Source organism: Anopheles merus, unplaced genomic scaffold (genome assembly GCF_017562075.2).
Source record: "Anopheles merus strain MAF unplaced genomic scaffold, AmerM5.1 LNR4000048, whole genome shotgun sequence".
Taxonomy (NCBI): domain Eukaryota; kingdom Metazoa; phylum Arthropoda; class Insecta; order Diptera; family Culicidae; genus Anopheles; species Anopheles merus.
In genome coordinates, this window is record NW_024427628.1 from 84,809 (window position 1) to 97,515 (window position 12,707).

Genomic DNA, 12,707 nt, shown 5'->3' on the forward strand with positions numbered 1-12,707 from the left:
CCGACGATGATTATTAACATTGAACACATTGACTTTCACGACTTTGGTATTAGCTACATTCCGATTTTTAAATCCTGGCTTCCACTTTGGCTTATAACTTTGGCTATGATTTTGGCTTGACTGGCAATAACCTTCCTTATGACCGAAACGGTTGCAATCGTTGCATTTGTTGTTGTAAAACGGGCATTCACTAACCCAGTGTAAATCACCGCACTTAAAGCAATTATACCTTGGCTTCCGTAATTGTGTTGGTGGCGAACGTTGGAACCGCTGTTCCCGCGACTGTACGGCAAATACATTTTCCTGCGCATTCGACTCTATCATGGCGCTGTCCCGCTTGAAATTAACTATTCTATGACACTCAGCTGATAATTGTTGTAACGTAACATCAGGCTTATCCTCTATACGCGCGAGCATCCTAGTCCTCATGTCTTTATCTGACTCGTCCTTGAGTCCGCACACGAAAAGTAAACACTTTAACTGCTCTTCTCCCATTTTACTCAGTTCAAAATCAACACACACTTTGTTGAGCCGGCACGCAAATGTGAGATGATCCTCGCTACTTTTTTTGTGTAATTGGAGACACTTAAAACGTTTACTAAGTAGTAATTCGCGTGTATCAAATAACGTTTCGAGCTGTGCTATCGTTTCATCGAAATAGAAATCACTAGCGCGCGCAGGTAGAATGAACGATAAATACCTGTCATGCTCAATGGGGCCGAGCTTGCGTAGCAGTAGACGAACCTTCGCTGCATCGTCGATACGAGCCGCATCCTTTTTGAACAGCTCGTCGTAGCGCGAGAACCACGCTCTGAAAGTGATGCCGCTCTCACCATCGAAACGAAATTCACTAATGTTGCGGGAGAGCGCTTCGATCACTTGCTCCGGCTGGAAGCTGGGGACGGCAGGATTCAGCGTATACATTCGCTGGCACATGATTTGATTCAGCAACTGCTGTTGCTGTGCCATCTGTTGTTGGAGCAGCTGCAACGTTTCCGCCATCGTGTTGGCGCCTGTGCTGGAGCCTGAGATTATCGACCCCGTTGGCAATGGTTGCGATGACCCATGTTGAGCAGCAAAGTGCGATGGCGGAGGGACACCCAAATGCGATGGCGCAGGCCGGTCATCACGGCCGAAATTTACAGCTTGCTCAGGATAAGTACCGGCATGGTGCTGCGTAACACCGCCAATAACAGGTCCGCCGGGTTGTTGCACTGGGTCCAATGCACTGGGCCGTCCAAATGACGAACGCCGTTGATCTTCATCGGGATGCACGCCTGCACCGTTTGCCTCAATGGTGCTCATCCTCCGTCGTTTGCGTTGTGGTCGCGGAATTTTCGTCGCGTGGGTAAAATAAAACAATAAAAACAGAAAAACGTTAGACTCGTCGCCACTTTTGTGTTCGGATGACCGATGAAGCGTTGATAATAATGACGCGAACACAAACTACAATTTACAACTTATATTATAAGTAAAATGATAACATCCGTGCCGCGCTGACACACAACCGTTCGCCACCAAAGCCAGATCGGAAGAGAGAGAGCAATTCCTTAATTCTAATTCTCCTAATTCTAATTCTCCTAATTCTCCAGATTTCGCCTTGCCTATCTAGTTTCGCCTCTCTCGTTGCGTCGGCCGCCTGACTGGTATCGGCGGCTGTCTCCAGCCGCGATCCAGGGGTGAGCAACAATACGATCACAACATAGATATACGGCATACTGCAGACTAGAGATCTTCGGCGACCGCCTAGTCCGCCTATCGTTAGGTCTGCCGCTGGTACATGGCCGTGTTTTTTTTATCGTGGTGGTGCAGGGGGAAGGCTGCCTGCAGCGTCTTTCGTCAGGATAGCGCCCACTAGAATTCTCCACAAAGATCACATCACGCGAGCAACTAATACAGTTTTTCTGAGGATTCCAAATACGATAACCATTTGCGGAATATCCAACAAATATTCCCTTCCATGACTTTGCATCAAACTTTCCACGAAATTGTTTCGGTATATGCACAAAAGCGTCCGATCCAAAAACCTTTAGGTTCGCAACGTTGGGTTTCTGCTTATTCCACAACTCATAAGGAGTTTTTCCAATAGCAGCAGCAGGGCTTCGATTTGCTAAATAAGCTGCAGTTTGAACTGCCACACCCCACAACTTTTTGTCAAGGCTTTTGTCTTCCAACATAGAGCGCGCTTTTTCCACGAGAGTCCTATTCATCCTCTCACTTGTACCGTTTTGTTCAGGCGTGTACGGGTTTGTCCATTCCATTTGTATGCCTCTTTGTTTGCAATACAATTGAAATTCACGACTTTTGTATTCGCCACCGTTGTCGCATCGAAGTTTGGAAACGCGCACACCAAACTTTGCACATACCATGGCCTCATACTCACGGAATTTCTAGTAAACCTCCGCCTTTGTTCTCATCAGGTACACCACAGTGAATTTGCTGCAATCGTCGATGAACGAAACAAAATATCGTTCACCGTTAACCCCATTGTTCTGCATCGGACCACACACGTCCGAGTGCACGAGTTCCAGGATTCTTGACGATTGTTGTCCACTCCGCATAGAAAAAGATTCTCTTGTTTGTTTTGCTGTGATACACGCTTCACACACTTTGTCTTCTTTTCGTGGAACAGCACTGATCGGTAGCCCTAACACCATATTATTTTTCATGAGCACTTGCAAATTTTTCGAACTGAGGTGTCCGTACCGACGATGCCACAAATCGTATTCTTCCGGAATTTTACCACTGAACAAAGCACGATTCGATTTTTCTTGATATAACTCTACTTTATAGAGATTTCCACAATTTTCACCAGCCAAAACTAATTCGGAGTTTCTGAACACTTTTATTTCCTCTTTCACAAAAACGACCTTAAAACCTGCGTTTTCCATTTTTCGCACTGATAACAAGTTTACTCTTGCTTCCGGAATGTATAATACATTTCTAAATTAATTGCACCAGAAATTTTACTGTGCACATTTTTCATGCGCGAAATGTTTCCCCGGTGAGTAGCTGTAATGCACGCACCTTCTTTTGCCACTGCAATATTCATGGGAAATTCCATTTTGTTAAGATCGGTGAAAATTTCTTTATTGTTCGTAATGTGCTCCGAAGCACCCGAATCCACAATCCATGTGGTTATCTCACCATCACTGATTGTCCCAATCATGAAACACTATTTTTCAAACCCGTAAAACGATTGTCAACATAGTACATACAATTCGAATCCGTAAACTCTTTTCGATTTGGTAACACTAGATTTTGAACGCGTAAAATCCTATCTCGAATCTGGAAAATGTATGTTGGCTGTCTTGTCACCCATTATACATTTTCCAGATTCGAGTTGGGACTTTACGCATTCAAAACCTAGTGTTACCAAATCGAAAAGAGTTTACGGATTCGAATTGTATGTACGATGTTGACAATCGTTTAACGTGTTCGAAAAATAGTGTTACGATGTTGAGCTGGCTTGAGAAACCCTGTATTGAAATCAGAGTGTATATATACAAAGTTCATGAGGCTGCGTTTACACATAGTTGTTGTGTTTACGTGTGGATAGTTCGATACTTGAATTGATACCTTAACAAATTAAGCACCCCGCTGCACGATAAGTACGTGAACACTATTCTGCCAAAGCATCCTCGCGATTTCTCTCTGGATGAGACCGTTACAAAACTGAAGAAGTTGTTTGGTCGCCAGAAGTCGGTTTTTCACTCCCGTTACCAGTGCCTGCAGTACGCCAAGAGTGATGCGGATGATTTTACTTCGTATGCTGCCATGGTCAACAAACACTGCGAAGCGTTTCAACTTTCCAAGCTCACGTCGGATCAATTCAAAGCTCTCCGATTTGTCTGTGGACTCCAATCGCCACGGGATGCGGACATCCGAGCTAGATTGATTTCGAAACTGGAAGCTGATGAAACTGCAGTTGTTGAACAAGGAGAAGCTGCAAGTAAGGTGACTTTGGAAAACCTGGTGGAAGAATGTCATCGTGTGGCCAACCTCAAGCATGACTCGCAGATGGTGGAAAACAAGGAGACTTGCTCCGTCAACGCCATTTCGCGCAACCAGAATCATTCCTCTTCGAAGAAGACCAACAAAGTGCCCAAGACACCCTGCTGGAAATGTGGGGAACTGCACTACGTTCGTGAATGTCCGTTTGCATCGCACATGTGTACTAGATGCAAGCAGCATGGACATAAAGAAGGCTACTGTTCAAGCAGTAAGCCCGCTGCATCCAAGCCTTTCAAGCAATGGAAGCCCAAAGAGAGCATGAAGACGAATGGCATTTACACTGTTCGCAACGTCGGAAGAAAACGCAAATTCGTCTCGGTCGAGCTCAACGGGGTAGCAGTCAAGCTTCAGCACGACTCGGCGTCCGACATCACCATCATTTCGAACGAAACATGGGCTACCATCGGACGACCACCCACTCAACCGACCGACGAATCTGCTGTCACAGCGTCTGGTAGTGATTTGAATCTCCTCGCAGAGTTTCAAGCCGACATCACTATTAACAACGTGACCAAGACAGGGCGCATTTTCATCTCTGATAGCGCCGATCTCAACGTTTTGGGAATCGATACTATGGATCTGTTTGATCTGTGGTCCGTACCGATTAACAGCTTGGTCAACGTCGTACATCAAAACTCTGACCAATACGTTGATCGCCTCAAGCACCAGTTTCCGGAGGTTTTTCGAAGCACGCTGGGTAGATGCACAAAAGCACAAGTGAAGTTATACTTGAAGCCTGATACCCGTCCATGCTACTGTCCGAAGCGACTAGTGGCGTATGCGGCTCTTCCCAAAGTAGATGCGGAACTCGAAAGGCTCGAAACAAACGGTATAATTTCTCCAGTTCAATTCTCGGACTGGGCAGCACCAATAGTCGTCGTACGGAAGTCGGACAATGTTTCGGTCCGTGTGTGTGGTGATTATTCTACGGGGCTGAACAACGCGCTGGAATGTGACCGTCATCCTCTACTTCATCCTGACGATCTTTTCGCGGAGCTGGCTGGGTCACACTATTTCACACACCTTGACTTATCAGACGCCTATCTTCAAGTTGAGGTCGAGGTGGAATCGCGCAAGCTGCTTACCGTGAACACACATCGCGGCCTTTTTCAGTACAACCGACTTCCTCCTGGAGTCAAGTCGGCACCTGGCGCTTTCCAACGCATTATTGACAGCATGGTGGCTGGCATCTCTGGAGTGAAACCTTGATGATATCTTCATTGCTGGACGCACCAAAGAGGAGCACGACCGTATCCTCTATGCTGTTCTCGAACGCGTCCGTGAGTATGGTTTCCATTTACGCCTTGAAAAATGTCGTTTCGCGCTTCTCCAGATCGGTTTCCTTGGATTGATCGTCGACAAGGACGGTGTTCGGCCTGACCCGTCAAAAACAGAAGCCAATGCCAAGATGCCACCCCCGTAGGACGTGAAGCAACTTCGCTCCTACCTCGGAGCTATCAACTATTATGGTCGATTCGTTCCACAGATGAAGCACCTCAGGGCTCCCCTGGATGACCTACTGAAAAAGGATGCTCGCTGGAACTGGACAAAAGAGTGTCAGAAATCTTTTGAGCAGTTCAAGACCATTTTACTCTCCGACCTGCTGCTTATTCACTATGACCCATCTAAGGAGATCATCGTCGCGGCAGACGCATCGAAGTATGGTTTAGGCGCTGTCGTCATGCATCGTTTCCCCACCGGTGAGGTGAAGGCAATCGCACATGCTTCTCGCTCACTGACGGCAGCGGAAATGAACTACGGCCAAGTGGAAAAGGAAGCATTGGCGTTGATATTCGCTGTCACCCGTTTCCATAAGATGCTGTACGGACGTCATTTCACTCTCCAAACCGATCATCAACCGTTGCTCAAAGTTTTCGGCTCGAAAAAAGGAATACCAGTTTACACAGCCAATCGTCTGCAACGATATGCTTTGACACTTCTCCTGTATGACTTCGAGATCAAGCACATCTCGACGATGAATTTCGGCTACGCAGACTTCCTGTCCCGGCTGATGTCATCACAGCGCAGACCAGATAAGGATTACGTCATAGCTGCCGTCTATGTCGAATCCGAAGTAAAGGCGATTCTCGAAGACTCCATCAACAATCTGCCAGTCACACATCAGATGATTGTGGCTGAGACACGTAAGGATGCTGTTCTGCAGCAAGTGATTAGTTACATCAATGAAGGATGGCCAGCAAGCGTGAAGCTAATCACCGATCCTGATGTGAAGAAGTTCTTCGTCAGACGTGAGGGACTTCAAGTCGTCGATAACTGCGTCATGTTCGGCGATCGAATCGTCGTTCCATCAAAATTCCGGAAGCGAATTGTCCGCCAGCTACATCGTGGGCACCCAGGAATGGAGCGGATGAAGTCTCTGGCTCGCAGCTACATTTACTGGCCGAATGTTGACGACGATGTGGCGCAATTCGTTCGTCAGTGCGATGCATGTGCTGAAGCAGCGAAGGCTCCGACGAAAGCAACCCTGGAATCATGGCCTCTTCCGGACCGGCCGTGGCAACGAGTACACGTCGATTTCGCTGGCCCAATCGACGGACATCACTATTTCGTAATTGTAGATGCCTACTCTAAGTGGCCCGAAATTTTTCGCACTAGATCCATCACCACGACAACAACATTGGACCTGCTTCGTGAAACATTTTCCCGTTACGGCAATCCAGACACGCTAGTCTCAGATAACGGAACGCAGTTTACGAGCGGACAGTTTCAACAGTTTTGCAGTGAGAATGGCATCAACCATATTCGTACTGCTCCATACCACCCGCAGTCGAATGGCCAAGCTGAACGTTTCGTGGATTCCCTCAAACGCGGCCTTAAGAAGTTAGGTAAGGGGGAATCACCAACATTACAGCATCTACAGGCGTTTCTTTCAGTGTACCGATCAACACCCAACCGGAATACACCTAAGGGAACGTCTCCAGCCGAAGCGTTTTTAAAAAGAACGATGCGCACTACGTTGGATCTGTTGAGGAAACCATCTTCTCCGACTGCAGCCGTTAACCACAAACAAAATGAACAATTCAACAAACGGCATGGAGCGGTCAAGCGATCATTTGTAGAGAATGACTTGGTGTATGTTGAACAACACGTACACAACAAAAAGTCGTGGGTTCCTGGTCGAGTCATTGAACCAAAAGGATCCGTTCACTATGTCGTGTTGCTTGACTTGCATGGAAGACAGAAGCTGGTTAGATCGCATGTCAACCAAATGCGTTCTCGCTACGGTTCCGAAACCCCTGGGCAACAACAACAACAACTTCCATGGGAAGGTTTATTAGAAGAAGCTGGTACTACTGCTGCAGTGAAACCAGCTGGCAATCATGTTGCTATTAATTTGAACTCTACGGTGCCAGCTGATGTTCCTGTTTTTGAAAATCCGCCAACCGATTTTAACCCGCCAACAACCAATGAACAACCATCTGCATCAGCATCGGAATCCATCGCATCCGAATCCGTGATAGCCGAATCTATCGCATCTGAATCCGTCGCATCCGAATCCGTCGCATCCGAATCCATCGCAAGCTTACTACGTCGTTCCGTACGAACAACGAGAATCCCTCGATGGCTCTCATCATACGACCTTTATTAAAAAGCGGGAGATGTAGTAGGCTATGACTACCTAACAGTGGGATTTTGCCTCAGCAGAATTTCACTTCCTAGGCATAGTAGCCTATGCCATGTTTAGTAATAAATCAGTTCATAGTTAACCACTAAACTAGCAAGTTGGCTTTTATTTGCTCTCCGTGTGAATTGTAACAGTTCTGACTGAATATAACAGTTTTAAACAATTTGAAATTGGTTTTAACATTCGATCAAAACGGAAATTATTTGGCAATTTACAATTGATGTGTCAAATCAGTACATTTTGCTCAAAGAACTGTCAAATTTAGAAAACCGCGTATCTTCGAATCCGCGTATAAGAGGTACCGTGTATCTCGGGGACCGCCTGTATCTCCGAATCCGCGTATAAGAGGTACCGTGTATCTCGGGGACCGCCTGTACATTATCCTTGGTCCCTGCCTAACTAGCCCGTTAAACATTTTGGTCGGTAGTAGGTGTGCGCACTAGATGGCGCTCTGGTTGCTACACATTAAACGGCTATGAAGGCATTCAGAAGGCATTTAAAGCCTTACCATATCCATAAACATTATATATGCGCAATCTGAGATCCCAATCCCAATCCCAATCCCAATCCCAATCCCAATCCCAATCCCAATCCCAATCCCAATCCCAATCCCAATCCCAATCCCAATCCCAATCCCAATCCCAATCCCAATCCCAATCCCAATCCCAATCCCAATCCCAATCCCAATCCCAATCCCAATCCCAATCCCAATCCCAATCCCAATCCCAATCCCAATCCCAATCCCAATCCCAATCCCAATCCCAATCCCAATCCCAATCCCAATCCCAATCCCAATCCCAATCCCAATCCCAATCCCAATCCCAATCCCAATCCCAATCCCAATCCCAATCCCAATCCCAATCCCAATCCCAATCCGTATTTATCTATCAATTTCTAGTTCAGCTTTTCCACTTCAGTTTAAGTAAAAAACATGAAGAGCCGGTCGGAGCCGTTGGAGTCGTTGTAATAGTCGGAAGTATTCTGAAGCGCTTTAATTTCCCGATATCAGCGATAATTTCATTTTTAAAAACAGCTCACGAGTAAAAAAAGGGTCTTCTTCATTTAATGCTCTGAAGTTTTTTTTTGTATTTTTTATTGCAACAATAAAGTAAAACATAATTGTTTGCTTCGTATATATATAATACGGACGTCACACGAAGCGTAAACTTTGGCGTAAACTAAATTTCAGCCATAATCCCTATAATCTTTTGACAGGAAGTTTACGCTCTCCCATACAAATCAAGCGTGATACGGACGTCACACGAAGCGTAAACTTTGGCGTAAACTGGATTTCAGCCATACAACCCTGAAATCTTTTGAAAGGAAGTTTACGCTCTCCCATACAAATATCAAGCGTAAACTTTTTGAGTTTACGCCTCGTGTGACGTCCGTATAAACTTTTTGAGTTTACGCCTCGTGTGACGTCCGTATAAAGGAAGAAAAAAAATATGAATCAAACTATTATTGATCTTTTTTTTCATAAAAGATGGACAGACGATTGATAGTTCCCAAATAGCCAGAATTGCTTAAGCAGCTCATTTTGGCACTCTATAGATCGCTGCTCGAATTCGCCTTTTGCAGTAGTTAAACAGCACCAAAGTTCTAGGTGGGTCTTTCAAACAGCGCTTAAGCAGCTTCCTTGTGCTACGGTGCCGCGGATTATTTTCTTTGTGTTTTATTTTCAAGCAAGCGTCATCGATGAAATAAATAACAGGATTTGTTTTGTTTGTGTTCATGTGTATATTTTTAAATCCTTAAAATTCATGAATTATACAAAATGTCACACAATTTACTGTACAATCACAATCACTTCACTCAATATTCGTCCTTCAATTAACTAATCTAACTTGTGCAGCAGCAATGAGATGATTGACGGCGTCAGACTTTGAAAATTTGACAAGAGCCACTTTGTACCGATGTCATGCAACAAAAGGCTATAAAGTTCCACCAAGTTCGGTACGCTTTCTTAACAAGCCTTCAAGTTCCACCATGAAGCCTACTCATAGTGCTAATCAGCTGCAAAGTTCCAAAGAGTACCATGTGCCTGTTAAAAAGCTCCATAGTTCCGCAAAGTACCGTCTATCTTTTAATCAGCCACAAAGTACGACATCGGAACGATTTTTCGTTAAGCAGCCCCAAATCAGCTATGGAGTACGAGCAGGCTATTTGGGTTATATTCTTTGTCTTGTCCATGTGCCATCATGTTATTCGGTAAAAAACAAGTGCGGCCTAAACCATACACGTTAGTCAATGTAAACAACCGTGTAAAACTGTCATAATTACATTCGTCTGCCTCGTTGCTTCGTATTTTATCCAACCCACCTCCCGTCAAAGGTCCTCCTCATTCGTCGTATCCCGCTGCGCAAAGCGATCGAAAACTTGTCAGCCACTCGCTCAATGTAGATAGAGAGAAAAACCAATAACGATAAAACGTGGTGAAAGAATGAAGAAAAGGGGAAGGAGGGGAGAAAGAGAACGTGGGTGTGAACAATTTTTCGGCAATCATCATTTTTGCGCCAACACGGTCGCGTATCGGAGTTTTTTTGTCAGAAAGAGATAAACACATACAGCGCGCTCTCTCGAACGACCGTAAACGCTTCAATCGATCAAGAGCTTCGATCGGTTCTTCGGACGTTTCTGCTCGCTTTCTCGATCGGTTTCGGCGGAAAGCGAGCTACCCGCTGCGCAAAGCGACGGAAGAAATCATGCCGTTCGGAGAATTTTATCATGCCATCTTTTTCCCTCCAACGGCAAATTTGTCAAGCAGCTCGTCGAGCTACCCGTCCCTGGCTCCGCCTCGTACCCCTCGCCTGAGCGCGCTGTCGAAGGTTTGAAAGTGTTGGTGCGTCAGACGGCCAATCGCTGTCAGCCGTCGTCCATGCTTTTTCCCTCCATAGCGCTTTCTCTTTCTCGCGTGTGGACAATGCTCATGAGTTGCTGTGGCGCTTAAAAAACCGTTTACACACATTGCTACGATGCATTTGAATTTTCACAAATCAAACAAAAAAAGCGCAATAAGTTCGATTGCTGCAATGTAAAAATGACTTAGGAATCGCTAGCTAACGCTGGAGGGTTTGCTGTGAAACGCGCTGAATCCTAATTCGCATTAACACGTTCATCCCGGCGCTGATTTTCATCAACTTTCCTTTCCACCAGCACCTAGAACGCAGGCTGGAAAGTTCACTGGCAGGCAGTGGGGCCTGCCATCGATCTGAACGAGTTAAGCATTAAGCATAACTTTGTTACACTAAGCTTTTGCTTTCGTATGTTGTAGATTACACAGATATGCTGAGCCGTCTGCGCAAGGGTATGAGCGTGCGTGTGTGTGCTAAACTGTCGCCAAATGTGTTTTTTTCCGAAATGTTATGATCCATCGGTCAAAGAAAGGAAGGTGTTCATGAAAGGCGGAAAGACGAATTGATGCCCCTGTCAATGGTAACTGATGACAGGGAGGAGGGGGTAGTGGCACACAGCTGTTGGGAGATTGAACAGTATACTTAAATTGCCGGCGGGAAGGCCATGGGACCCCTACGATCATCGGTCACAGGCCCTAAAATTGTAGCCGCCATGGGGGGAGGGGAGGTGCAAATGGTTTTCTCCAGCCACGGAGCCCTAAAGACCATCTTTCCGGGGGCCCTTGTTGCTAATATCTGTCCACTTGTAGACATACGGCATACTGCAGACTAGAGATCTTCGGCGACCGCCTAGTCCGCCTACCGTTAGGTCTGCCGCTGGTACATGGCCGTGTTTTTTTATCGTGGAGGTGCATCCTTCCCCCTGCCTGCAGCGTATGCATCGAGCAGGAGACAGTGTGGCAGTATGCAAGTTGCACGCTGGATAGGAGCGGTCTCGCGGCACCTCCATCATTCCGCACATCTGCATGCCCGTCGTGGGTTCTAACCGCGTATGAACTGTCCGCCGTAGCAAGGGGTGACTATCCGGCTACGCGGTACTCAAGTCCTGAAAAGGCCGGCATGATTACGTAGGCCATTACGCCAATAATAATAATAATTATAATAATAAGAAGAAGAAGAACTTAGCATAGCAGTCCACACTCGGAGAAGGTTTTTGTTTTGACTTTGGTGCTGCCGGGTCTACCGCTGTGGCGCGACAAATGCACGGAATGCACTTGAACAAAGGACATGAACCTACCGATCCGAACCCATTCCAAGGCAATGCCGGTCAATTGGCGTCTTGATACCGACTCTAAGCCAACAAGCCACCAGATGCTGGACGGACAGGTGCAGCACCATACGCGCACCGTAATAAACAAATCCAGAATCCTCTTTTGTATGGATTCAATTCAAAATGTTGTTTCCACTTGCGTCCGCTAGCTGAATTATAAATAAATGTGCAACATATCACACGCACGTTTGCTTAGATCGTGTGTCTTTTTAACCACCAACAGCAGAGCCGATCGCAAAGATGCCAATGCCAATGGTTGTGTTGTCTCTCAGGTAGCGAGATCGAAAATGCATGGACTTTGTAGTCGTAGCTGATGAAAATGTACGCATCAGAATCAAATAGTTTTGGGGTTTCCACACGCACGCACGCGTACACACACACACACACACACACACACACACACACACACACACACACACACACACACGCACACACGAGCACACACGTACGCACACACACACATGCACGCACACACACACGCACACATGCACACATGCACGTACGCGTGCACGCGGGCACGCACTAGCGAAAGCGCGAACGCAAGCACGCACCCACGAAAGCGCGAACGCAAGCACGCACTCCCCCCCCCCCCCCCACCAGACCCCCCCTCCTCCCGCACGAGCGAGTACGGCTACCGTATCGGTAGAACGGCTGGTTCAGCTTTCTTGTATCGCATCCTCATTCAAAGCGCCGGGCGGGGTGGGGGATCGCGACATGATAGACCCGCTGCGCAAATTCGAGCAGTTTCCAGCGCAGAAAATGTACCAAAATCTGCGCTGGCCAGCGCAGATTTTGGCTCGTCTGACGCGCTGGACTTCAGCGATTCCAGCGCTGGCTCGCGCAGTTCGGGCAGTTCGGGCGG

At 46.7% G+C, this 12,707-nt stretch overlaps 1 protein-coding gene and 1 pseudogene across 1 annotated transcript; both read left to right on the plus strand.

Annotated features, from left to right (window-relative positions):
- The first annotated feature begins 3,611 nt into the window (after positions 1-3,611).
- On the plus strand, positions 3,612-5,885 carry LOC121601255 (annotated as a pseudogene).
- On the plus strand, positions 5,831-6,669 carry LOC121601252 (uncharacterized protein K02A2.6-like). The gene is made up of 2 exons (XM_041930069.1): positions 5,831-6,583; positions 6,631-6,669. The coding sequence occupies exons 1-2, from the start codon at positions 5,831-5,833 to the stop codon at positions 6,667-6,669; spliced, it is 792 nt and encodes a 263-aa protein (XP_041786003.1).
- Positions 6,670-12,707: the final 6,038 nt, after the last annotated feature.

Excerpts from the sequence above, each read along its gene's own strand:
- LOC121601252 (XM_041930069.1), top strand. The coding sequence starts at position 5,831 with ATGCTGTACGGACGTCATTTCACTCTCCAAACCGATCATCAACCGTTG. Across the intron at positions 6,584-6,630 it reads TCGACGGACATCACTATTTC|ATCCATCACCACGACAACAA; the intron begins GTAATTGTAGAT and ends TTTTCGCACTAG.